General features: G+C 45.4%; 1 protein-coding gene across 1 annotated transcript; it reads right to left on the bottom strand.

Moving 5' to 3' along the window:
* Positions 1–27,022, bottom strand: LOC135709207 (titin-like). The gene is made up of 3 exons (XM_065231434.1): positions 26,149–27,022; positions 23,054–26,057; positions 1–13,832 (listed from the first exon to the last, which is right to left on the bottom strand). Exons 1-3 carry the CDS (start codon positions 26,149–26,151, stop codon positions 4,504–4,506), a joined length of 12,336 nt encoding a protein of 4,111 aa, XP_065087506.1. The 5' UTR covers positions 26,152–27,022; the 3' UTR covers positions 1–4,503.

The following is a 27,022-nucleotide window of genomic DNA, read 5'->3' as shown; positions in this document are numbered from 1 at the left end:
TACCGAAACCTTCCGGTAGGCCAAAAATTCAATATTGTAAAATATCACATTATAGATTTTTGCAAAAGTACAGGAAAAGTCTTAGTCTGGTTCACGGAAAAAACAAACGAAGCTGTTCATAATGATTTTTCCCAAACATGGAGTATCTATAAAGCAGTGGAAAATAATTTCAGATACGACAAAAACTTGATGAAAGCGGTGGTATTGTATAGTAGTGCTCATTTGAAGTAATCTCCTTATCTTGGCAGCTCCAAGTTTATTTTATCATTTTCTTTAGATATTTATGTAAGCATTGATAAGAATGGATGAAACAGATGGAATTTATAATTATAGTAAATTTAGTTTATTCTCTCCATTGTAAATTATTTCATCATTTTAAACATTATGAGTTCACGACAAAGTTACGACATCTTACGGTACCGAAGAGGAAATCTTGTTATACCATTGAAACGAAGTATTTTGACTACCTTAATCTCCAACAATCATATTCAGTTGTATTTGTTTCGATCCGTAACAGTTTTGTATCGTGAATGGTCCATATACGCCTTCATAAACGACTAAGTATACTTCAAAATACTTTTTCTCAAAAAACCCAAGATGAAATATTTTAAAACCATCACTGATTTGAATGTTAAGGTCCATTCTAACTTCCTGTGATGAAAAAACTGAGGTACATTAATGTTGCAAAAAAAATGCCTTCAGACATAGCGTGCCTCACTCGCTGTGCGGAATAAGGAGACCTAACTTAACATATGGACTCAAGGGATAGGTCACTCCGCACACCAATTTTGGGTCATCTTTATTGTAAGTGTGCCGCAAGTGTGACGCAGATGTGCCGATTGTGTCGATCATAGAGGAAGCTGCGATTGTTTGTGAAACACCCATCCCGGCAACTCGGTATTTCTGACACCTTAAATGTTTTGGTTTTAGTGAAACATTTAGTTTAGTAGCGGGTGTGCGAAATGTTGGTATTTTGTGTTCATAATATAATAAAAGTCCTGTGTTTTAGGGTATTATAATGCCCTCAAAGGCAGACTAGAAACCTAGCCTTTCGTTATGTGAAAAGCAACGGTCGGAAAGAGTTGGAACCGGTGGGAAACATTGTAGGAAACCGACTATAGAGGATGTTGAATAGACTTCTGTAGTTTGTTTTGTGTGAGTTGCAGCATTATTTGAACTAAGGGTCCTAGTGAGGTGTGATTAACTACCTCTTTCTCTTGAGCTCACTCTAGAATCTACATTTCGTATTTAGATCTATAAGTGAACTGCTGGTCTGAGTTCCTCTGGTATATACAATTAGAGGATGTTCCGTAATATACAGTCAAACAGCACGTAATGTTATGAATAACTTCAATAACAGTTGTCCAGCAGTGCTCCCATTTTATTTACAACAATCCAATGCCTACATGTGCCCGAGCTGTGCCGAATCCAATTTCGGCACAATGTGCTGAGTGACTTACTCCTTGTATGGACTAGATAGAAGGCTTCCGTCTTCAGCAAAGTTGTTCAGATAGACAAGACCTATTAACAGCTCAGCATTTTTTTTTCTGGATCTTAAATTTGGTTCTGCGTCGAAGACTTTAAATTTGTCTATGAGGAATTTCCCTTCACAGAGGTCTCTTCAAAATTCTTCTAAAGTAAATTTGAGATTCTCTCTGAGAGTCCCTTGAGCATTTCTTTCACAGTCAGGCATTCTCTATAGAATGTTTCAAAAAATTCATCCTTAGATTCTCTTCGGCTTTTAACGTTTTCCATGAATTAACGAGGTTTCCTTCCATTTAATTTTAAATTCGTTTGAATTCTCCTTAGAATTCTCATGCAATTCACCTCAGAAATGTCCTAAAATTTTGCTCAGAATTATCTTGAGGTTCTCGTCTAAATTCTTCAGAAAATTCACTTTAAAATTACACTGACCCCACACATATGGATCACTTCCATTTGATTAACATAATTCGAAAAATCGGACTTAGCATTTATACCAACAGCATTCGATCAATATAAAGTGAACTCTCTAATCTATTAAGGAGACCATACGAAATCCTCATAGCAAGTTAACCATGAAATTAATTTTAACTATGGTTCTATAACTCGATGCTGAGTTCGTAGACATTGTACATCGAGTTGAGGAGAGTTGACAGTCTGAATAAAAATATTTCAAAATTCCAATCAAATTTCCTAACCCCGATTCAGTGACAACCTTGTATCGGTTAAAGTAACTCGTGCCCGCCAACTGCATCTTTGGCTTCAGAAATCCAATCGCTTCTGTTTCAGATCAACAGACTACATTTGATGTCTGTGCTCGGGAAGCCCTCCCTTCGACAATCAACGCTAGGCTACATTTAGACGTTTTTTTTCTTCTTCTTAAAAGATAACAAAAGGAAAACGCGAAAACAAACATCGCTCTTCGATTGCGGAATGCGGAATCCGTCGTGTGTCTTACATCTCTCACGTTAAGGAAACTAAGAAGGAACGAAAGCACCTCAATAAACGTATACTTAATAAAGCAGAGTAGTAAACAAACGAACAGTTGTTACGACAGATAACGTCATTGTACGAATATTTGTTTTTGTTTGCTGTATATTTATATACGATATTACACTAAAACGCAACGAATATGATTCTCGAGCTCTTCCAACATGTACAAGTGGGAGTTGGGTAGTTTCTTTTGATTATATGTGTGTGGGTGGGAGCGAATGAAAATCGTGTATGTGCCGCCGGCGTAGTATGTAGTACGTGTGTGTGTGTGTGTTGCATGAGAGTGTATGACGTACGTACTTGGTAGTGAATGTGTCTGTTGTTATCGGGTAAAGGTAACTTAAACAACCGCACAAAAAAAACGTAGCAGATTGCGTGCGCTTGTGTGCGTGGTGTTGTACTAGGTATGTGAAATGTTTCGGGACGGGATTGGCTCCTAAAAACTAATTGTTCAGTTCCCGGCAACCGATAAGCGAAAATATCGTGGACCTTAAACGCTAGATTTGACTGTTGGTTTTCTCCAAAAAATAGAAAAAAAAAATAAAAAAGCTCTTTCTCTTAATTCAACTAATTTTGCACAGTCGTTCGATTGTAAACGTAATTTGAACATAGTTTACCGAGGGGTAGAAAAAAAAAAACAAAAAATAAAATTGCTCTTATGTTCCGTATTCTAGAGGCTATGTTCATAGGTTTTAGCTACTTCTTATATAACTATACATGAACTAGATAATTTAGTTTTTATTTTTAGTTAGAAATCAGCATTCCTTCATTTTTTTAGTTTATGTTACACCCACCTTCGTGTTATCCCATCAAGTCTAGACATCAGTTTCATTTTTTTTTTGCATTTTTCCGTTTACTTTTCCTAAATAATGTTATATCTATTGTTTACTTTCAGTACGATTCATGATGAACAGCACGTTGCCGCGCCTTGTTCTCAGCAGCATGTGCTGCCTGCTCTCCGATCAAATCGGAGATTCAACTTTCCACAAGTAGTCAGTGATCTACAGTAAGAGATAGTAGGATGAACCACTATATTCCAAAATTGCTCCTATGTAACTGTGTACTTGTGTCACTACATTCATTGATAGTTAGTAGCTTTCGCTCCCTCCCCCAACCAACATGAATTATAACTAAAACGAGAAGTATACGCTAAAATCCGGCTACCTCAAATTGATTTGCTCGTTTCCCAACCATCAGTAGTAGCAGTAGGTATATGCATAATAGGGATTGATTGATTCATACCGATTACGAGATATTCTCTCCCCTTCCTTTCTGATTTCTACACTTTAATCTTACAACAGATAAAAAATTTAATTATTACACTTATGTTTTCCTTTTTTTAACTGGAGTGTATTCCATGCTTCCTCTCTGATTAACATCGGGATGTTTTTTTTTTCTGAATACATATCACAAATTCATATACGTGCTCGATTAGTAGTAGTAGTTTAGCACATTCGACCAGCTTCTATCGTTTGTTTTGTTGCTACGTCTGTGCTCATTTACTCGCTCACATGCAGTCTTAAATTGGGATCTTCACATTTGTATGGTTCGACCATTTAGCAGCACTTGATGCTTGGTTATTCACCGTTTTTTTGTAAAGAACTGATCAACAGCTTACCCAAGGAACGGATGACGCAGGCAAATGTTGCAGCTGCTACGACGATGTTGTGTGTGAAGCATATCGGACAACATTTTTTGCGACTAGTCTAAGATTTATAAATCTGAACTTCTGCAAAGCAGATTAGCTCAGTAGAAGAAAAAAAAAAATCACATGCACATCCCTATGGAAACCCAATTGAAAAACTTATAGTATCTCCTTATCGGCGTCATGACAATCTGATCAATCTCCACAAAACTATTAGAAAAACAAAAAGGAAAAATCATATCTACAAAAAAAAAGAATACTCGCGTCCGTTCACAAACGGATCTTCGACTAGAAGCTTGCCTCGCACATCCAACATGGCCGCAGCTGCTATCCACAACGCCTCCGACAAAACAACAGAGTCACTCACACGTAGGACCATCTACTTACGATTTCCTCCGGTTGCCGGTAGCCTTCACCGTTCGGTTGTCCTGCTTGCCCTTGGCATGGGCCAACAACGTGACCAGCTTCTTGTGCGAATCGCCAACGATCCAACCGTGCTGTTGCATGTGCTCGCTACTGCTGCTCGTATCGTCACCGGCTTCTATCGCCGATTGGCTGTCCAGCTGCTTCTGCTGCTGTTGTTGCTGTTGCTGAGGATGCTGCTGTTGCGGCTGCTGCTGCTGCTGTCGCTGTTGCTTTTGCTGCGACTTTGCTGGCTGTCCCTTTGCCTGTTTTGGTTTGGCAGCACCAGCTTTCTTCTTCTTATTGCCCGCACTCTTGTTGGTGGACACTTCCACAAAGTCCTCCTCCAGATCGTCCTCCTCGCTAGATGACGACCAGAAGTACAACGTTTCCGCGGCGTTCCGCTTCCGCCGTGGCGCCGGCATCAATATGCTATCGCTCAGCTGTGCGTTCAACTGTTCGATCTTCAGATTGGCTTCGATGTCACTTTCCAGCAGTTTCTTCTTCACCTTCTTGCACTTGATATTGTCTTCAAAATCGCTATCCGGATCGTACGCTACGTTTTTCATCTTCTTCGGTGGACCTTTTCGTTGTTTCAGTTTGGTGTTCTGGGCGGTACTCTTCACTTCCGGTGTTTCTTTTCGCTGTTCCTTCGCTTTCGCTACTACTTTAGTCTTTTGATTTTGGTTATTATTGTTGACGGTTTTATTCGTCGCCGCCGTTTTCTTCGCTTCTTGTTGGGCCTTGTTCTGCTGTTGCTGTTTCGGTTCCTCTTTCTGCTTTCCGGTTTGAGTAGAATTGAGCTTCTGCTTAAACTTGGTGGTGATTGTTCTTGAGGAAATCATAACGCTCGATTCCAGTACGTGTTCATCCAGAGAGCTGCCATTGTCGGAACTGGAGTCCTTGTGTTCCGCCTTCTCCGGCATATTTTCATCCTCTCTCGATGAGTCCGATGAGGCAGCTTTGCTTGACCGCGCCTTGCCTCGACGTTTGTTGTCCCTCGTTCGGTGGTTCTTATTCATCGAGACCTCCATGATGACACTTTCCATCACCTGCCGTATCGTTTCGTCTGTCACGATCGGTTTCTTATCCGAGCCAGCCTTACCTTTCGTTACAATCAGTTCCTTTACTGCTTGATTCACCACCTTCAGAGGCGATTCGTCAGATTTTTCTTCCGCTTTCGGCGCATCCTTGTCTGCAGCTGCAGCAGGCTTTTTGCCCACTGCTTTTCCGTCTTTCTTCTCTATCAAATCCACAACATTCTTCAAATTGAAGTCTTCAAACTCGTCTGAGTCCCACGTTTCAGTCAGTTTTTTCTGTGTACTCCTCCTTCGCAGCTTCCGATTACCCTTTTCATCCTCCTCGTATTCTTCCAAAAGCTTCGAATCTTCAGCTTCCTGATCTGCTTCATGTGCTGTATCCTCTTCGTCGGGCTTTTCTTTTGCTTCACACTTTTTCAACGTGTCAAAGAGCTTGTCGAAATCCTTCGCTACCGGTTTCGCTTGGTCATCATTCGAAGCCGCTGGCACTTTCTTCGCACTAGTCTCTTCTTTTGGTTTGTCCTTGGCTTTCTTGAAAATTCTCCCCATGATAAGACTTTTCTTTTGAACGTCGGCCTTGACCGGTTTCTTCGGTGTTGTCTGCGTACTGCTGTAACTACTGCTCTTATCATCCTCGTCTTCCTCGCTGAGCGTATTGGTTCCGTACACAAAATCGTCCCTATCGGAGAAACTCAAGCTGGACAGTTGACTGTCGTCGCCTTGATCGGCTGACTCCACAGTGGATTTGTTCGTTATGGCAGGAGACGAAGAACTGGTCGCAGTTTTCTTCGACGAGTAGGAAGGCAGCGTTTCAGCTTCTTCTGGTGGTGAATCTTGAAAGGCATAGATATCGTCCGGATCGAGTTTACTGCTTTTGGCCGTAGTTCTTGCCGCAAGCGCCGTCGCTGATTTCCTCTCTCGGGCCGTCGATCTCCTTGAGCTGCCGGCAGTAGCAGTGGTAGCTTTGGTTGGAGCAGCACCACCCTTCTTCTTTTTCGCTCGAAAACCTAACCTGTTGCCTTGTGGTTCCTTCTTGGCCGGTGCCCTTCGTCCACTGCTTTGGAGGCCATTCTTCGGGGAAGCGTCACTCTTTGGAGTCATCTGACCAGGTGGAGGGGTAGGAGTGGCCATTTCCGGTATTCGACTGGACAGTTCATCTCCCTTCTCTTCATCGCTGTCCTTGAGATCGAATTCTTTTGGAATATCACCACACAGCGCCACATCTGCAAGGGTATCCAGTTTGGACTCTTTCGCTATGTGTATTCCACTCATCGGTATGGAAACTTTGAAGTTATCGTACCCCTTCAAAGCTCCTTTGGTTTTGATCGTTTTCTGTGAAAACACCGATGCTTGCGAGCTGGTAGATTTGGTAGAATTTTGTGGCGAAAGGTTTCCGTCGTTTTCCGCTTGCTGATCGATACCGGCCGCGGTCAGTTTGGCGAACGGATCGGCCAGGTTTTTATCGGCATAGCGTTCATTGATCGTTTGGATGTAGTTTTCGCTTTCGCTGACATCTTGGAACGAGGGGAAACTGTCACCCATGTTGAAGCAGCTGTCGGTGGTTTTGTCCTGCTCTGGTAATCCCGCGAAGGGATTCGGAAAGGCGGCACTTGCCTTGGAAGGTGGACTTTGCTCGCATACCATACCCGAAGCCATTTCGTCGGACTTGAGGGACACCGTGAGATTTAGGTTCTCGTTGTCTGCATTGGACTCCTTGAGCATCGAGCAGCACTCGTAGAAAAGTTTTTCCTCTTGGCTCAGATTTTTCATAGTACTCTGAGGAGATGCACCGGTTGTCGGTGGCGTTGCTTGGGCAGGAGTTGGCTGTTGAATAGCAAGCACAGCAGTTGCCGCCGCTTCCCTTTCCTTCTGTTGTGCTTCAAGGTATTCCTGTTCGGATAGCTTTGCTATGTGGGACAGCGTCATTCGGTGCTTGTTGTAGGCATCTTGCTTCTTGAAAACCTTCTTACAAAGATCGCAGTTGAACGTCAGGACAGGTTTACTTTCGTCAACAGGTGGTTTCGGCCGTCGAGACTTTGTCACGCATATGGACTTCCGACGTTTGCGTTTCCTGATGCTTCCACCGAAGGATGTAACTTCCGTCGTTACGCTCATATCGTCGTCCATTGCACTGTTGCTTTCGTCTTCGGCGTTTGCTTCCAGCGAGTCTTGACAGTGCTGCTGATTCGGCTTCAGGAAGCCTTCTTCTCGCCGAACGAAACATGCCAGTGACATATTGTCATCATCGGAGTCGGACTCGGATTCGGATTTGTTAATGATGTCTTCAACCAGTTTGTTCAGCTTTGGGGTCTCGTCTTCATCGTCGTTGGAGAACGAAAGTGATTCCCGAGGCTTCGGAGCTATACTCGCCTTTGCAACTTCTTTCTCTACTGCCTTGACGAGTTCATCGATTTTATTCGATTCAACGCCGATGGGAGACTCCTTCGGTAGCGTGAGACTTTCTTTGATCTCTTTAACCGGGGTGGAGCTGGTAAGCACAGAAGCTGGTGACTCGAAGGCGACCGGAGTGTTGGTCTTTCGTGGCTTCCGCTTACTTCGGTCAATCATCTGGATCTCCTCTTCGATGTTGAACAACTTTGAGAGGTTTTCTGCCAATTGACTGTTCTTGGTTCGTCGTTTCGTACCGGTAGTCGGAAGGGTCAGTGGCTCTAACAACGATTCAAAAGTAGGCTCCGGAGTACCGTTGAACACAGAACTCTGATTACGCCTTCGACCGATCGTTTTTATATCCTGATCCCAAATTCCACCCGGACCAGGCGTTTTAGATCGCATCGGTGTCTTTGCTTTCAATTCTTCCTTCTTCTGCTTTTCCATCTGTTCTTCTTCATCCAGGAACGATATCGGTTGGTAGACTGACGCTCGACGCCTGTACTGTCGCTTGGTAGCTTTACTGATTTCCGCAATGTTCTCTTCCGGAACTTTTGGTTTCTCGACTTCTGGAGGTGGCGCTATGAACAAGGAAGCCCTGCGGGCGCTGATCCTTCGCAATACAGGTGCAGGTTTTTCCGCCTCTGCTTTCTTCTTTCTCTCCTCTTCTTCTTCATACTTTCGTTTTTCCTCCTCCCACCTTCGCCTATCCTCTTCTCCCCGTCGTTTCCGTTCTTCGTCAGCTACTCTTCGTTCCTCTTCGGTACGTTTTGCAGACGCAGCTGCCGCCGCAACGGCTGCAGCGGATCTTCTTCGAGGATCTCTAGGTTTCATGGCAGCTTCGGCGAAACTTTGCACTAGATCCAGATCCACCGTTCCTTGACTGCGGGTGCCTCGGCGTGACGTAAGAATCAGATCATCTTTGAAGGAACTGTGAGAAAGAAGCTCTTGCTCGGCATCTCTCTCCTCCAAATACTGTGCTAGGTTCCTGTCCACGAAAACCGATGATCTACGGGCCATGATTCGCTTAGGCGGTGATGGTGTTATAACTTTCCTTGGAGTGACCAGAGGCGATGGAGATCTTGGCTTTTCCTCCACTGGGGCAGGCGTTTTCGATCGCTTCGTAGGGGTCTTCGGTGGAACTTCCTTAGACGGCTCAGGTGCCTCCTTCGGAAGTTCAGATTCTTCAGTTTCTTCCTTCTTTTTCTTGTTCGGAAATGTACTGCTGGGTTCAACTGCAGGTTCTTCTTTGTCCGCTTTTCCACCTTTTCTTTTAGCTATTTTCTTTTGAGCTGGAGCCTCCGTCGTCGGTTCTGTCTTTTCAGGCTCCTTAGTTAACTCCTCAACGACTGCTGTTTGTTTTTTCTTGCCAATCGTTGGTTTCTTCATTGGGGTTTCGATGTTCAACGAATCCTTCAGCCGATCCAAATCCGTCTTCTCCGATGGTTTTTCCTTTGGAAACGGGAACGGTGTCTTTGATCGAGACTTTGGTTGCGACTTCTTTTTGGAACTCGTAACCACAGGCTGTGGAGTTGGTGCCTTTTCGATAGTCTCGACTTCCGTCGGTTTTTCCAAAGGTTTCTGAATTTCCTGAGGCTTGTCTTCGTTTTTCTTCGTGTCTTCTTCTTTGGGCGTTTGCACAGTGTCGTCTTTTTTAGTCGCCTTTGTCTTGGTCTTTTTATCCGCAGGAGATTCCCTCAGTTTTTCAGCTATGTCTAAGCTTTCCAGTTGCTTCGAATACTTCGCCTTCAAGTTCTGACGTCCTTTCCTATCCAAGGTAGCTATCCGTTCTATATCGATGGATAGTTTGCGTGTTCGGCGATTTGGTGGGTTTTTAACCGGAAGCGCTGCTACCACAGGGGTGGCCGATTTTTCCGGTTCCGTTTCTGGTGGCTTCGGAGGCTCGTCTTCTACCTTCTTAAGAATTTTCTCCGAAACCTTTTTCGCGTTCTTCTTCGCCGTCGTAGGTTTCTGGGCTTCCTCAACTACAGGTTCAACATGTTTTTCCACTTCTTCAGTGATCTGCTCTGGTTGGTCCACCACGCTTTCCCTCTTTTCGTTTTCTTCATTTTCTGTCTTCTCATCGACTTCCTCAACTTTGTCTTTCTCTTGCATCTCCTCAGTTGTCTGATCCTTAGCTGCTTGATCTTTCGCACCTTTCTTTGCCGGTGTCTTCTTTCCAGTGGCAACCGGTGATTGCGGATGACGAATGTTGACTTTCCTTTTGGCCAGTTGCGGAATCTGTTCGAGTGAAAACTTTATATCCGGTTTTTCACAGGACATATCATGCATCATTTTCAGATCCTGCAGGGCATTTTGGTCCACTTCTTTAAAGCTTTCCAGCAGTTGGTCGGACAGAATGGCAGCCAGTTCATTCTTTCGCCGCTTGCGGACAGTTTTTGCTGAACTGTGCGCAGCGGGAGTGGGAGTAGTTGACGTTTTCGAGGGCTCGAGTGATTCCGGTCCCAATTCTGAGGGCTTGGGTTCTGCTGGAATTTCGACAGGCGGTTCCTCCGGTGATGTGCTTAGTATTGACTTTTCCGGGCTCTTCGGAGGATGTTCCTCTCGGGGAGGTGTTTTCTCTTTCGTCGGTTCTGGCTCTTTGGGTGGAATCACGTCTACTGGTTCGACTGGATCCTGGGCAGGCACCGGAAGTGGTTCTGTAAACCTGTTTGCTTCTGTATCGGTGGTCGGTAGAGGGTCTTTAGCGGGGATTTCCGTCGTTGGGATTGCAATGGGTGTAGCTGTTGGGGGTGAAACTATCACACTTTGTGCCTTCTTCTCGACGGGTGGAGGAGGAGTGGCTTCCGAGGTTGATGTTTTATCTTTCGGGGGCGATTCGACGACTGGAACGGCTTCTTCGGATGTTTTCTTTGAGGGTGAAATTTGCGCCGGAGGAGGTTGTGCAGCAGCGACAGCCGCAGCAGCAGCTGCGGCGGCGGCAGCATTCTCGATTTGCTTTACGATGACATCCCGATTCGGTAGGAATATCTTCTCGAGAAGAGCAGCAGCAGCGGCCGTGCTAGGAGCATGAGGAGCGGGCACAGAGAGAGGTGGAATTGCCGGTGGTTTCAGATGGGGAGGAAGACCTACGGCTGCCAGCCGTTGAAGGTCAAGCCCAAGCGGTGGGCCTGTAAGTAGGGAATGCGGGAATAATGGAAATGGTCCTGGAAGGAACGTTGGTGAAACAACAGGCGCTGGTGGTGCAACCGAAGGAACCGGAGGTGCCGGGGCATGGGATTGTGTTTCGCTGACTGGCGGAGTTTGTGTCACATAAACACTCTTGCGACGACTTCGTTTACTGCTGCTGGAGGATGCTGATTGTGGCTGATTAGGAATGGGTACGGTGGGAATAATCAGCGGTGTAGGGTTAACAGTAGGTGGAGCTCGATCGATAACCGGTAAACGCTCGGGAATATTCAACGTAACCGGAGGTTGCTTGGCGACTGGACTGTGATGGCGATCGTTTTTCGCTTCCGTAATGGTAACCGATATACGATTCTCCAGAGGCCGCTCCTGGCGTAGCGTCGAAGCTATTGATGGCGCTGATTGATACGGCGACTGCTGCTGCTGCTGTAGTGGTTGGGTCTGCTTCGGCGATGGCAACTGCTGTTGCTGTTGTTGGTGAGATGGAGGCGTAATCTTCCTCGGGTCACCGTAGAGCTGTTGATGCTGTTGTTGTTGCTGCTGCTGTTGTTGTTGTTGTTGTTGTTGTTGCTGCTGCTGTTGTTGTTGTTGTAGTTGTTGTTGCTGCTGTTGTTGTTGTTGTTGCTGCTGTTGCTGTTGTTGTTGTTGCTGCTGTTGCTGTTGTTGTTGATGAATAGATTGCCGTCTCGTTACGGTTTGAGGTGATGGTTGTGATTCAGATGTAGTATGATGCATCATCGATCGACTTTCCCGACTTTCCATCGAAGGAGGAGGTTGTCGGCGAGCTACAATGGTTACCGATGGAGCTTCCTTGGATATGACGGGTCTAGACTTAAACTCGACTCGTTCGATTATGAGACCCGGTGGAAGCTTGATTGACGGAAGGTTTCTGTTTGATGTCGATGGACCCGGTTGATGGTGTTGTAGGGACTGGTGGTGTTGCTGGTGTTGTTGGTGCTGTTGTTGATGCTGTTGCTGTTGATGTTGCGACGGCTGAGGCTGAGGAGAAGGGTGACGCATTGAAGTTGGAAGCTGATGCGGTGAATGCAGGCTCGTCGGCGATGGAGGCGGTGGAGGTGACATATGGTGAGTCTGTCTGTGATGATTGTACATATCCCTCGTTCGAGGTGGAGCACTTCTGCCAATTGGACTATTCTTCGACAAATTCAAAGGTTCATCGGAAATTTCTTCCATTGGCGTTACGATGGGTGATACGGGAGAGAGCATTGGAGGTTGCGATGACACTGATGACCGTCGGGTGTTCATTACCAGCGGCAGTGGTGCCAACTGAGGTGGAGTTATCTGCAGAGGCATGGCGGTAATTGTAGGTGGCTGTAATGGAACCATGTTAGGAGCCGGAAGCAATAATTGCTTAGAGGCACGCGTTTCGACAGATGGAACCGTATTTTTCGGTCCAGGATTCTTGCCTATGGCCTGGTTGAAAAAGTCAACGCCAAGCTTTTCGGACAGCTTACCAGTCAACATTGCAATACAGTCGTTTAGCTTTTTCGGTTTTCGTTTATTGGCTTGCTGGCAGGATGGTGTCGAGGGAGTCGAAGGTGGCTGCGAATTTACCGATGGAGACTTGACCGGTGTAACCGGCTGGGTGACGATGGGTTGATCATGCGGTTCTTCCGCCATTGCCTCCAACGCCTTAGGAGTAGCCACCTCATCCCTACTCAACTCAACTTCCTTCACGGGCGTGACAACATTTTCCACCTGTGCTACTTTTTCTTCAGATGGCTTCTCTTCAACTTTATTCGAATCATCATCTTTAGAACTTTCTTTAGGCACTTCTTCGGTAACGGGATCCTCTTTCTCATTGGTATTCTTCTTAGCTTCTTCTTCGTCATGATCTTTTTTCACAGTTTCTTCCTCCTCATCTTTGTGTTGACTAACCTCTTCTCCCGTTTCCACTACATCCTCTAATGGCTCTTGTTTCTCTTCATCCTCTTTATTCGAATTAGAATTTTCCTGCTTACCTTCCAGCTCGACCGGACTTTTACTCCCCTTTCGTTTAGAACTATTCTTCTTCGCACTTGTCGGTGAACTCATCTCTGTCTCCTTGTCTTCCTTTTCTGGCGATTCCTTCTTCGTCGGCGTAACGCTTTTCGCTTTAACCTTTCGGATACCGACGGTGGGCATGACCTTCACAACACCGCTTCGCAACGTCCGACTATTGCCAGTCAATCCCTTTCTGAACGGAAGCACCTTCTTACCCTTCCATTGCATTCCTCGATTGCCGAATGCATTACCACGAACCGGAAGTATCCTCCCGCGAGGAAGTACCGACTTCTTTTTCTTCATAACGGGAGTCTTCTGTCTGTCTTCCTTTTTCTCCGCTTCTTCCTCCCGTTTCTCTTGCTGCTCCTCTTTGGTATCATCCTTCGTCGTCTCTTCTTTGATCTCCTCCTCCTTATCAGCTTTACCACTTGGTTCTTCTTTCGCTTCTTCTTCTGCTTCTACCGGTGGTTTAGGTTTAGACTTAGCCTTGACCGGTACCTTCTTACTTGAACTAGGGACAGCTGCAATCTTACCACTTCGTAACTTGAGAGCAGCGGCACTGGCACCACGGGGCACTCCCGCCTTGGATGGGGCCAAGGTAGAAACGACCTGTTTCTTGCCTTTGACGATGTTGATTTGTGGACGTTTTCGGATTTGCTTGGTGACCTGCAGTATCTGCCGTGACACACGCTTTGCAGGGAGGTTGGCCGTCAGCCGTCTGACGATGTCACCTGCGGAAACAAGAATGAGGGAACAGTTAATGATTGATTTGCTTTATTGTTCCGGTTTGGAATCTACGGCTTTAGAGATTCGGAACTTTGGATTTTTTTTGGTAATATTTGGGATTCTGTGAAAAATTGACTTAGCTTAATACAAATAGATTTAAGAATTTCATAAGGCTCGACTTATGAACGACACATATGAATTTCACAAGCACGACTTATGACAGATTTTCGTCTAACATGAGGTAGCTCTTATATGCCTTTAGCCATTCCATTTTCGCAAGCGTTGACAATCGAGTGCCTCAGTCAGGGCTCGTAATATCAACGTCTTTGGTTCGGTTCCAGGCTACTCCTTTAAATTATTTTTTTATCGACATTATTTTTCATGAGGCAAATCAATGAAATTCGTGTCGATTTTTATTAAGTTCCTTTCAGAATTCTTCTAAAATAAATTAGAAATTCTCTCTTTAAGTCCCTTGAAAATGTCTTTATAGGGTATATGTCCCTAACCATAGTTTATATATGTGAAGCCTTCAATTACATTTTATGCCGTATCTTATGTAATAATTGAGCTGCAATCACTGTCAACATGCAAGTTTAGATATCCTTATTATTTGGATATAAATTAGGCACGACTGAAAATTGTAAAACTCACCATTTTAACATGAAAACTTTCCAGGTACGTGGATGTAATGTCTGTCTACTGTTCTCAAATTGGGTCTATAAATGGATGCAGCTTCGTCTTATCAAAGTTGAACCTCGCACTTCTTTTTCACTTCTTATCTATCATACGCATTGCTGGGTGGCATAGCCTGGGCAATGTTGCCAGTCCAGCAATAGTAAAGTGAAGAGGTGCGACGCGAACACTGGCGCGGAAACCAAAGAACGGTGATAGAGGAAATGCTTCACCAAACCAGATCGTCTGTTCACCATGGAGGTGCGGCTCAAAGCGGCGTCTGTTCTCCATGTTAGGAGCGGCTGATCACCGTCCTAGTGCCAGCGTGGGACTCTGGCAGGCCCAACAAGCCGCCATGAAAAAAAAAAACAAAGTCGCAAATACCGAAGAAAGAAATACGGATCGGAACAATCGGCACAAACCTACGCGACGAAATAAGGACTACGATTGGAAACTCGGAACATGGAACTGTAAATCGCTTGGCTTCCCGGGCTGCGATAGGTTAATCTATGACGAACTTCAACCACGCAACTTCGAAGCCGTAGCACTGCAGGAACTTTGCTGGACGGAACAGAAGGTATGGAAAGCGGGCAGCGAGCGGCTACTTTCTACCAAAACGTGATTGGTTGGCAGTCGACCGCGATGTGCAAGTTGAGGATTAAGGGCCGTTTCTTCAACTACAGCATCATCAACGTGCACTGCCCACACGAAAAGAGACCCGACGACGAGAAAGAAGCGTTCTATGCACAACTGGAGCAGGTGTACGACGTGGACGTCAAAATCGTCATCGGGCTACAGGCAATGTACAGACCGATGCGTAAGCTTTCCAGCCTCTCGGGGTATGGTAGTCCGAAGTACCTTTTTCCCCCGCAAGGATATCCACAAAGCCACCTGAAGATCAGCTGACCAACACACAGAAAACCAAATCGATCACGTTCTAATCGACGGGAAATTCTTCTCCGACATTATCAGCGTTCGCACGTACCGCAGTGCGAACAAAGATTCGGACCACTATCTAGTTGCAGTATGCATGCACTCAAAACTCTCGACGGTGCATAACAGTTGCCCAGGATTACGCGCAGCAGCTGGAATTTGCACTACCCACGGAAGAGCAGCTTGGCGCAGCTTCTCTTGAAGATGGCTGGAGGGACATCCGTTCAGCCATAGGTAGTACTGCTGCAGCGGCACTAGGTATTGAAATCCCGGACCGAAGAAATGACTGGTTTGACGGCGAATGCAAATTGTTAGTAGAGGAGAAGAATGCAGCACGGGCAAGAATGCTGCAACGCCGCATGAGATTGAATGTGGAGCGATAAAGACAAGCGCGGAACAGACAAAACTCGGTATTCCGAAGGAAGAAGTGTCAGCAGGAAGACCGAGATCGTGAGGCGATAGAAAATCTGTACCGCGTAAACGACACACGGAAGTTCTACATAGCTACATAGTTAGCTACATAGTTCGCACAAAGGCTACGTGCCGCAAGCCGATATATGCAAGGACTTGGACGGTAACTTTCTCACGAACGAGTGTGAGGTGAATGAGAGGTGGTAGCAGTACTATGACGAGCACATCAATGGTGATGCAGCAGAAAACGAAGGTGGCACGGTAACAAACCTTGGAGCACGCGTAGAAGACGACAGGCTACCGGCCCCAAGATCTTCAAGAAGTTGAGGAGGAGATCGGTCGCCTACAAGGTACTCTCCCAAATTCTATGCCGCAGCCTGTTGCCATTTGCAACAGAATTCGTGGGACAAATTTTCGAAATACGGCAGGTTCTGCAGGTTTCAAATCCGCATACACAATCGATCGAGATCAGCTAATCGCAGATTATGCACGAGTACGGATTTCCGGATAAACTGACGCGATTGGTCAAGCCGACGATAGACCGAGTGATGTGCGTTGTTCGAGTATTGGGGACACTCTCGAGTCCCTTTGAATCTTGAAGGGGGTTACGGCAAGGTGATGGATTTTCGTGTCTGCTATTTAACATCGCGTTAGAAGTTGTGAAAAGAGCTGGGATAGACACGAGTGGCACGATCTTCAGGAAGTCCATCCAGCTTCTTGGCTTCGCCGATGACACCGACATCATGACACGGAACTTTGAGACGATGGCGGAAACGTACATCAGACCGAGACACAGTGGTGCCAAGGGTATGAAAACACGCGCTTTTTAATTACGCTGAAATGGTTGATTAAAGGTACTAGGTGTCTTCTGAGAAGTTTCTCTGGTAACAACATTCCTTCTTATGGTAAAAGAAAATTAAAGATTAATCCACCTAAAAGTGAGATGCAAAATTTATTTTTTTTAATATGATGAGATACAAAATAATTGTGTTCGGCAAAGCTGTAGAGAACATTACTGTGAACAACTTTTCTGATAACTATAACTTTCTAGTTCTTATAACTGCTGAGATATAAAGGTTTTTTTTGTGGAGACATCGTTAAAATCAATTTTGCACCTGTAACTTTTTCTACAATATTTCTACATGTTTGGCATGTTCTACAAAGATGTTAGAAATATCAAATTACATGTCTTTTCAGAAGACAGCAAATTGCTATCATTAATATTTGAAAAGTTATTTACATTTTTTGGTTGAAAATTATCCAACTTCCAATACCAATAACTTCTAAACGGGCAAAAACGAGCAGGCCATTCTTTGAGCAATTGAAAGTACAAGAAAATGCAATGAAATGGTGAAGAAACCAGACCGCCCCCACGTGACCCTAAACCGAAATACTTGCATTGAAACTTGTCACTTTTCAGCATTTGAAATGGCGATTTTATGAAACCACGGGACTGTTATCGAATAGGTGTGAAAAGAGGCATACAAATGGATAACCAAGCAACCTGGGTTATTTCTAGTGACTAACAAAATGACTCGGGATCTAAACCAGACTACCCCCAAACGACCCTTGACTCAATCGCTTATGTAGGTACATTAAATATTTTTCGATTTGTCATCTGTGATGACCAAAAGTTGCAGAGCATCCCCGGAGCACACCTCACTTTTGTTTTTCGGTAGTTCCCTCATGTTGGAAATTTACGTCATGTAATAAATCATATGAATACTTGGATAAATGTGTATTCAACTAATAACTCTTATACTATCATCAGGCTACGAAATTAACTGCGAGTGGTTCGAAAGCTACGGAACAGAAACGGCTCGTAAACTAGTCGATCTATATACATGGTACTATCTCCCCGTGTTTGTTCATAAAGTGCTCATACATGGGGCGAAAGTGATTTCTTCGTTTCTAATACCCATTAGGCAACTATCTGAAGAGGCCCAGGAAAGTAAAAACAAAGCTACCAAGCGATACAGAACCCACCACACAAGAAAGTTTTCCAGAGAAGCCACGAATACAGATCTTCTTCACCGTCTTCTGATTCGTTAATTTCCAACATCAGGGAACTACTGAAAAACAAAAGTGAGTTGTGCTCCTGGGATGCTCTGCAACTTTTTGGTCATCAGAGATGACAAATCGAAAAATATTTAATGTACCTACATAAGCGATTGAGTCAAGGGTCGTTTGGGGGTAGTCTGGTTTAGATCCCGAGTCATTTTGTTAGTCACTAGAAATAACCCAGGTTGCTTGGTTATCCATTTGTATGCCTCTTTTCACACCTATTCGATAACAGTCCCGTGGTTTCATAAAATCGCCATTTCAAATGCTGAAAAGTGACAAGTTTCAATGCAAGTATTTCGGTTAAGGGTCACGTGGGGGGCGGTCTGGTTTCTTAACCATTTCATTGCATTTTCTAGTACTTTCAATTGCTCAAAGAATGGCCTGCTCGTTTTTGCCCGTTTAGAAGTTATTGGTATTGGAAGTTGGATAATTTTCAACCAAAAAATGTAAATAACTTTTCAAATATTAATGATAGCAATTTGCTGTCTTCTGAAAAGACATGTAATTTGATATTTCTAACATCTTTGTAGAACATGCCAAACATGTAGAAATATTGTAGAAAAAGTTACAGGTGCAAAATTGATTTTAACGATGTCTCCACAAAAAAAAACCTTTATATCTCAGCAGTTATAAGAACTAGAAAGTTATAGTTATCAGAAAAGTTGTTCACAGTAATGTTCTCTACAGCTTTGCCGAACACAATTATTTTGTATCTCATCATATTAAAAAAATAAATTTTGCATCTCACTTTTAGGTGGATTAATCTTTAATTTTTTTTTTACCATAAGAAGGAGTGTTGTTACCAGAGAAACTTCTCACAAGACACCTAGTACCTTTAATCAACCATTTCAGCATAAATAAAAAAGCGCGTGTTTTCATACCCTTGGCACCACTGTGCGAGGGGGGCGACACATCTAAATCTCAAGTTTAGATGCTCAACAAATCTCACACTAGCGAATCAATCTTCGAAAAATCTTCTTTCATTTGTCGCATCTACTTGCATCGCTCATCATCTTTTTGCAGGAAATCTTCAGAATTGTCATCAATCTTCTTTCTATCTACTCAGCGTGCGTGTAGCTAACCACAGCATTTTGCATCGTAGATAGAGTCGTCCCCCTCGCATCAGACTGAAGGCTGAAGCTAGGAGCATTGGACTTGCCATCAACGCATCGAAGACGAAATACATGAGAGGAAGAGGTTCTAGGGAAAACATTTAGTCTCCCACTCCGAGTTCAGATTGACGGTGGCGAAATCGAGGTGGTCGACGAGTTCGTGTATTTGGGCTCACTGGTGACCACCGAAAATGATACAAGCAGAGACATTCAAAGACTCATTATGGCAGGGAATAAAATTCGCAGCCGCACGAAGTTGACTATCTACAAGACGCTGATTAGACCGGTGGTCCTCTATGGCCACGAGACATGGACTATGTTTTTGGAGGACCAACGCACCCTTGGTGTTTTCGAACGGAAGGTGTTCCGTACCATCTACGGTGGAATGCATATGGATGACGGAACGTGGAAAAGGCGAATAAACCATGAATGGAAACACCTGCTGGTTCCATTCATCGTCCACATTGCAAAAATTGGGCGACTACCGGAGATTACCGGACGACGACCCCGTGAAAATGGTTCTCGAAAGCGATCCAACAGAAACAACAAGAAGAGGCGCGAGCGGGTAATGTGGATCAACCAAGTAGAAGGCGACCTACGGTCCCTTCGCAGAGTACGAGGTAATACATTCCTTATGAAATTTATTACCTGATTGGGAGCAGCAGTCCAGATTTCCCAAGGTCTCATCTGACCCCTCATCTGCATTATTTATGAAATAGTGCAACACAGTCACACAGCAAATGTTCAGAGCTTTCACTCTTTAAGTTACAAAAGCGACATTTATCTTAATGAAGTTTACCAATGATTTTCAGGTGATATTTACAAGAACAGTGTCCTATTATTAAACCAGCGTATGTCCTCAAACCTTTTTTCGAAAGATTCATTAATTTTTGTGTATGAAAAGCGTTCGGCCTTATAAAACGTTTAGATTGCCGAGAATTTAAGGCACTGATCCAGTTGTACTATACCTTTGTTTTTTCCCAGTTTTTTAGCTCGGAGGACTACATTGTTTACATTTTCGGGTATGCTGACGATGTACTTATCGTAACTATCGCCCCAACAGCAGCACGTAACAGGATCAAGGCCCAGGCAGCAGTCTCCGCTGTAGCCAGGTGGGCCAGCGCGGTAGGTTTCCAGCTTTCGGCCACCAAAAGCGTCAGATGCCACGTGTGTCCATCCCGGCACCGTGTCAGTGGGCCACCTATTAAAGTTCAAAGCCAGCCCATACCACTGAAGAAGACGGTCCGTATTCTGGGGGTACTTGTTGACCGGTCCCGCAAATTCGAGCAGCACTTTAAGGCGATCAAGAACGACTGCCACAGTAGGATCAACTTGATCCGCACCATCTCTCGCCCCCACCGGTCTAACAATCGCGACACTCGTTTCCGGGTTGCAAGAGCCGTCATCGATAGTCGCCTACTGTACGGTCTTAAGATGACGTGCATCCTCATCGAAAAGCTCGTGTAGATACTAGCACCAACTTTCAACACCTACGTTCGGCTTGTCATCGATCTTTTTCCGTCAACGCCCGCCGATGCCGCATGCAACGAAGCGGGTATTCTGCCCTTCCACCATCGTATAACCGCAGCAACTGCAACGAAAGCCGCTGACTTTACCGCAATGACAGGATCTTTCTCCTCGATGAGGGGAACAGACTCCTCCGCATGACTGCCAATTCGGACTTCCCCCAGTGACCGAGGTCCACTAGTACGGAGACAAAAGTTGGCGCATACCTTCACCAAAAATCGAGAGTCGGATAAAGAGCAGGTTCAAGGCTGGAGATAACTATGCAGCGCTGACGAGAACAGTAGCCGAACTGCTAGGCTCGGACTACCCAACCCATGCCCACATATACACGAACGGATCGCTTGGAGTAGCCGGAATTTCAGCACCGATGAGTAGCAGCCTACCGCCACAATGCTCGGTTTTCTCCGCCGAAGCTGCGGCCATCTTTGTTGCCGTTACAACACCATCGGACCGGCCCATACTGGTGCTATCCGATTCGTACAGCGTGATACAAGCCCTTACATCGGAGACCATGAGTCACCCCTGGATACAGGGTATAGTGGAGGCCACACCTCCGAACACGGTGTTTTCCTGGATCCCTGGGCACTGCGGTATCCCAGGAAACAGCGAAGCCGACAGCCTGGCAGGGTCTGGACCAGCTGGCCCCCGTTACACCAACGAAGTGCCACTACAGGACATAAAGCGATGGATAGTCAGCAAAATATGGGAAGCCTGGGAAACAGACTGGTGCCAATCCCAATCCCGCTTCATCCGAAGAATCAAAGGAACGACGAGCAAGTGGACGGATATGTCTAAACTACGGGACCAGAAGGTGGTTTCTCGTCTTTGGACAGGCCATACAAGGATCTCACATAGTTTTGGTGGGACGTAGTTCCACAGAATGTGCTACGTTTGCGGAACCACTGCATCGGTGGAACACATCCTATGCCTGTGTCCGCAATACCAACAACTACGGGAGCAGTACGCACTTCCCAACAGCATTAGGGACATACTAGGCGACGAATTTCGACAGGACAGTTGCTGCAATAGTTTAGTACATTCCCACACAAATTTTGACGGGTTAGTTTTTGATTTCAACGCATTCAGCGCCGCTTGACTATCTGAACAAATGCAAATATTTGCATTTTGCACATTCTAAGATGGCATATATTTCAGCTTGAAATACTGTCGGCCATTTTCCCATGGACACCGAGAAGTTAATCCCAGGGCCGGTAATACCAGTCCCGTCCATATTATCTTGTTTCGAGCCATCTGTATAAAAAATTAATGATCCAGGACTAATATTCAGTCTTCCTGCATCCCAGTCAACGCGAGTCACATCAGGAACTTGGAAATTTGACTTATCTGAAACTCTTTTAAAATGCTCAAATGTCCAATAAGATCTCAATTGAAGAAATGCATGGACCGTTTGAGCCTTAGAGCACTTTTCACCTCGCTTTTCACTGCATCCAGTTGAATAAATTGATGAAGAGGAAGGATATTGTGTAAAGCAGCTTCTAAGGCAGTAGAGGGAGTACTACGCATTGCTCCAGCTATGGAAATAGTTGCAAGCTTTTGTAACTTTTGTTGCTTAGTTTTCGGCCACCATATAAGTGAGGCGTAGGTAATCCTGGGTTTAACTATAGCCGAGTATATCCAGTGTATCATTTTTTGGTTACAGACCCCATTTTTCCAAACGTTCTTTTGCAGGTCCAAAAAGCATTATTTGTTGCTTTTCCTATTTGTTGATCAATATGTTTGTTCCAGCAGAGTTTACTATCTAAAGTTACTCCTAAAAACTTTACTTCTAAAGATAGTGACAGCTTTACGTCTCCTAGTTTAAGACCAGTGATAGAGGTTTTACGTCTAGTAAAAGGTACAATAGTTGTTTTTGTAGGATTGACATTCAATCCCATATCTTTGCACCACGATAGTGTGAATTTTAATGCTTTTTTGCATTCTGTCGAAAACAACTTAATCGAATTTTCCACGGACTATAATGAAAATGTCATCCGCAAACCCAATTTTTTCGAATCCTTGATGCTTTAATTTTAAAAGAAGGTCATCAACAACTACGAGACCACAGAAGGGGAGAAAGAACACCTTCTTGAGGACAGCCTTTTACAGCTGTTACTTTCACTACTGAATCTCCTAGATTAGCTGATATTTCTCTTTTGGAGAGCATTTCTACAACCCAGTTGATTATGTTTATGCAGTGTATTATAAGTTTCATAAGCCAAACTTATGAATTCTGTTTCAAATAAGAAATCCTTTCGTCGAATAATAAACGGTTCTTATCGCATTTGCTGAGTTATTAATTTCAACCCGGAGTTGTCGATCGACCGATTCTTGGCAATTGGGACACAATCTTATCTAATTCGCCTCACTGTACAGAAGAATTTTATTCAAAGCGATTTCTTCCCAGTTTTTTGCATTAGATAGTAATCATCACCGATCCCATTTATTTCCCACTTTCCCACAGTGTATTTTGTCATTCATGCCGAAAAAAATGAAAACCATCAACTTACTGTCATTTTCCTTCGGCCTCGGAGGAGACGACTTTGATTTCTTCTTGCTTTCCGATCCCGCGCTGCTACTGCTGCTACTGTCGGCATCCGCTCCGGAATGATTGCTCGCCGTTTCGGATTTCTCCACCGCCGCTTGGGCACTGTGGGACATTTGGGCCTTCCTGGCGGCCAGTACCGCACGACTGCATCCCTTGCGGCGTCGGTTGGCCCGACGGTACTTCATTCGTTTCTTCGCTTGCAACCAAATGTAGTCGTTGGTACAGTTTAGAATGTGTGCATAGAGAACCAACGTGTTGACGCATTCCTTGCTGCATTTTGAGCATCGGACCGGCGCGGAGTCCGTGGGGTAGCTGGTGAAGGAAGTGGTGTAGTCGTTTCCAGCCGATACGAGCATATCCAGGGCCGAACGGGAGGAGATGGAAGAACCGCTGCTGCTGGCCGTGTTGGCGGAAATGGATAGGAGCGATGAGGAAGAGGTTGTCGTCGAAAACGAGGTAGCTTCGTTCGAGGATGAATCCTCACTTTTGATCTCGGTGATGGTGGCAGCCGATTCGGAAGAGGGTTGCCGAGCTGGTAGGAATCGGCGATCGTACCCAGGATAGGATGATAGGCGTGAGTAGTGGATGCGATGCATTGTCAGAGCCGAGAGAGGGATGAAGAAATGTTTGAAGAGTTCCTTTTCGATGAGTTCGCGGCCGACGATTTCGTAGTACGTTGAGTAGACGTATGGATGGCGGAAGGTTTTATGTTCTTCCATCTGTTTGAGAGAGTTGAACTTGTCTCCACAGCAGTAGCATATGTAGCATCGTGGACGGGCCCACTCGCCACTGAGGACCACTTGCATGAGTCGACTGGAGTCGGGAAGCTTGAGAAGCTGCAGACTGGCAATGAAGTCTTCATCGATTGTGTTGGATACTTGATTTTCCGAGTACTGATCGGAGTATTCGCCGCCCTCCTCGTGGGATTCAGCTTCCAGTTTGATAATACTTTGATCATGTTGTTCGAGATTGATTTGTGGCAACAGACGTGAGTCCAGGATTTGATTAAGTTCATTGACCTGCTTTCGTTGATCCTGGCGAAGGGTATCGCCAACGTCGGACAGGTAGTTTCGCGATTCGCAGATATTCCGGCGATTGCGAATCAATTCGTGCTTGGTTCGCATCGTCAGCTGTGTCCACATGTCAAGCTTGGAGAGGTCTCGCAGTCCGAGAGTGGGTTGTTTGATTTTCTTGACGATTTTACCATTCTCGTTGACGTACTTGTACTTTTTGACAAAATCCCACTTCCATTTCCAGGAATTTTTCGTGATGGGTTTCTTCATTTTGGTCAACGGCATGAGATCGGTTCCGAACTGCTCGACGGTAAGTAGCGTGGGGAAAACTGTCATCGCTGGCAGGTTGGTTGCTTCGTGGATTTTGCATTCCGGCTGGATGGGGCTCTTTACAACGATTGATCGAATCGCCGGGACAGTCGCTACCGGACTCTTCGGGGATGGTGCATTCGGTGTTGGGGCCTCCAGTTTACCGTCCAGATAGCAACTTAGATTCTGTCGGACATTAAAGTTGACGTTTTCGTAGAAATCTTCATCATACGTGCTGATAATGTCGTTTTTGCCACGGGAAACGACGAAATCGGTCTCGGAACTTCCACTCGGATTGTTCAGCGTCGAGCGGATGGTTTTTAGTTTGGTGATTTTGTTGTAGTGATTGTCCGGTTGGGAAGATGACGTCCCGGAGATGGAAGAGGAGCAACTGGCGCTGTCGGTAGCAGGTTTTCGCCGATTTTTGGCGCAGGCCGCTCGTCGACTTTGTCGGGGTGTCCGATGCTGAGCAATCCCAAGCCGAGAAAGCGTCTGTTCTGAGGAACGCATTAGCATTTTGTCGGATTTCTTGAACACCTTCGATTTGGCAGAACCGGCCGCAGCCGTTACGGACCGGGCAGAGGTTCTTCCGGAACTTCTGAGCCGGGTGGAAGAATTTGTAGCTGAACTGGCGGCAATGCCTAGTGCAGCCGAAAGCGAATCTACGGCTTCAATGTTTTCGATTGTGAGATTCTTAATTGCTTCCGTGTCGAAATCTACCTGTATGGTGAGGGGCGTGGTGATAATGTCGCATTTTTTCGTCTTGTTAAGATTGAAACTTTTCAAAGCTGCTTTCGATTTGGGCCTGGTGCGAGTTTCTGAAGCGCTGACGGCAGGTTGATGTAGTGCTTCCATATGGGAGTCTCGTGACTCGTCGCTCGGAAATCGCAGGGCACACGCTTCGCAAGCAAAGTAACGATCGGAATGTTGATCGACCAGGTGTTTGAACAACTGGGAGAGATCTTCCGAGGCAGGATTGAGTACTTTCCCTTTGTTACAATAGCTACAGCTGGGAAATGCTCCATCGCTCACCGTTGGCACCACTCGGCTACTACTTCGACGATCTTTGGGTATTCGGTGAACCCGATCGATATGTTTTGCCATCAGTGTCTGGCTCGCAAAAGTGCGGTCGCAATACAAACACAGCAACTTGTATGTCGGGCTAGGGCTGGTGCTAGTTCCCGACTCACTGTCCGCAGGGCTTTTCAAAATGTTTAGCGCACCCAAGATTGCTTGTAATCGATCCAATGGCAACCGACATATAATCCCAGATTCTGGTTGCTCCTCTCCGGGTGTTCCCGGGGTAACTGATGGCACTTTGAAGACATCCTCACTCGACGATGATTTGATATCCGGAACGGATTCCAAATCTGCCGCCGAGGACAGTGACGATGAAGATGAAGATGAGGATGATGATGATGATGACAGACTGTCATTCCGTATTGAGGTCAAACGTGTTGATGTTCTCCTGTTCGACAGAGGTTGGTGTGGCTGCCGCTTCGAGGTGGGCGTCGTTGCCCCCTTCGCGGGAGTGGAACTGGCCTGTGGCGACTGCCCTTGATCGTCACCGCACTGTTCCAAAACTTCCGGAAGGGGCTGCTGGTCAGCAGCACTCGACGAAGACGGCTGTTGCACCAGCTTCGTCTAAAACGAAAACGGAAAACGGTACAATTTAAAAACTCCATCAGACATACGGAAAAATCGATCGTGACAAAAACAAAAGAAAAAAACTCACCATTTTCCGTGTGTGGTGCTGCTGCTGGTGGTGGTTCTTTCAAGTGGTTCCTCTTTTCTCGCGCTGCTGCTCAGGCGAAATGGGACACCCAACAAGTTCAGCTCATTGCTGCTGCTTCAAGAAATCCTGTTCGGGTTTCACTATTTCAGTTTTTTTCTTCAAGTTCCCCCCACGGCAAGCCTTTTTCACAGCAATTTTCGGGAAGCCAATCCCCCGAAGAGGAAGAAAAATTAAAACAAACACAAATCGATACCAGCAGGAAGACACTGCGCTGAGTTTCACTTTTCCTTTCGTGCTGCTGCTGCTGCAACTTCTCCCCGAACAGACCACACAAAAAAGAGACACCAATTTTCCACCTACTTTCGGGAGCAATTTATGTCCTATTGCTTGCCCCCGGGGCACAATCTTCTACCTTAATCACTTCCACGGCACCTTAACTGCACAATTACGCCAAGAAAACACAGATATTAATCCTGATTTTTGCACTTTTTTCAGATTTTTGTTACGACGGTCGACGACGAGGAAGAGCGAACAACGGTGGCCATCTTGCTTTTTGTGAGCCTGTGTGCGTGCGCGTTTCGACACCCAACAAAAAAAAGTCTCTCCGTTTTGCTCTCGCGCACTCAGCCGAACTGCGGCTCTCGTTCTCGCACTGTTGTCTCTTTTCTCTTGCACGACGACGGGTGTATTTACACACATCGGTCACTTTTGCGCAAACTGGCGGTTGTCAAAAACGGTCTTCTGCACGGTTACAGCGGCACCGTTGATTTTCATCTTGATGTCGGCGCAGCGGTGCCTGAATTCGCGACTGCTAAATCAACCTTTGAAACTCGCGAAGGTGTTTTTATTGTATAGGTTTCTAGCATTAGGTAAC

This window comes from Ochlerotatus camptorhynchus, unplaced genomic scaffold (assembly GCF_037179485.1).
Source record: "Ochlerotatus camptorhynchus isolate MF236.1 unplaced genomic scaffold, CSIRO-AGI_Acam_v1.1 ptg000357l, whole genome shotgun sequence".
NCBI classification, from domain to species: Eukaryota; Metazoa; Arthropoda; class Insecta; order Diptera; family Culicidae; genus Ochlerotatus; species Ochlerotatus camptorhynchus.
This window is presented reverse-complemented; position numbering and strand designations above follow the sequence as displayed.

Coding starts and splice junctions, on each gene's coding strand:
- LOC135709207 (XM_065231434.1), bottom strand. Junction 13,833..23,053: donor GAGGCCGAAGGAAAATGACA/GTAAGTTGATGG, acceptor TTGTTTCCGCAG/GTGACATCGTCAGACGGCTG.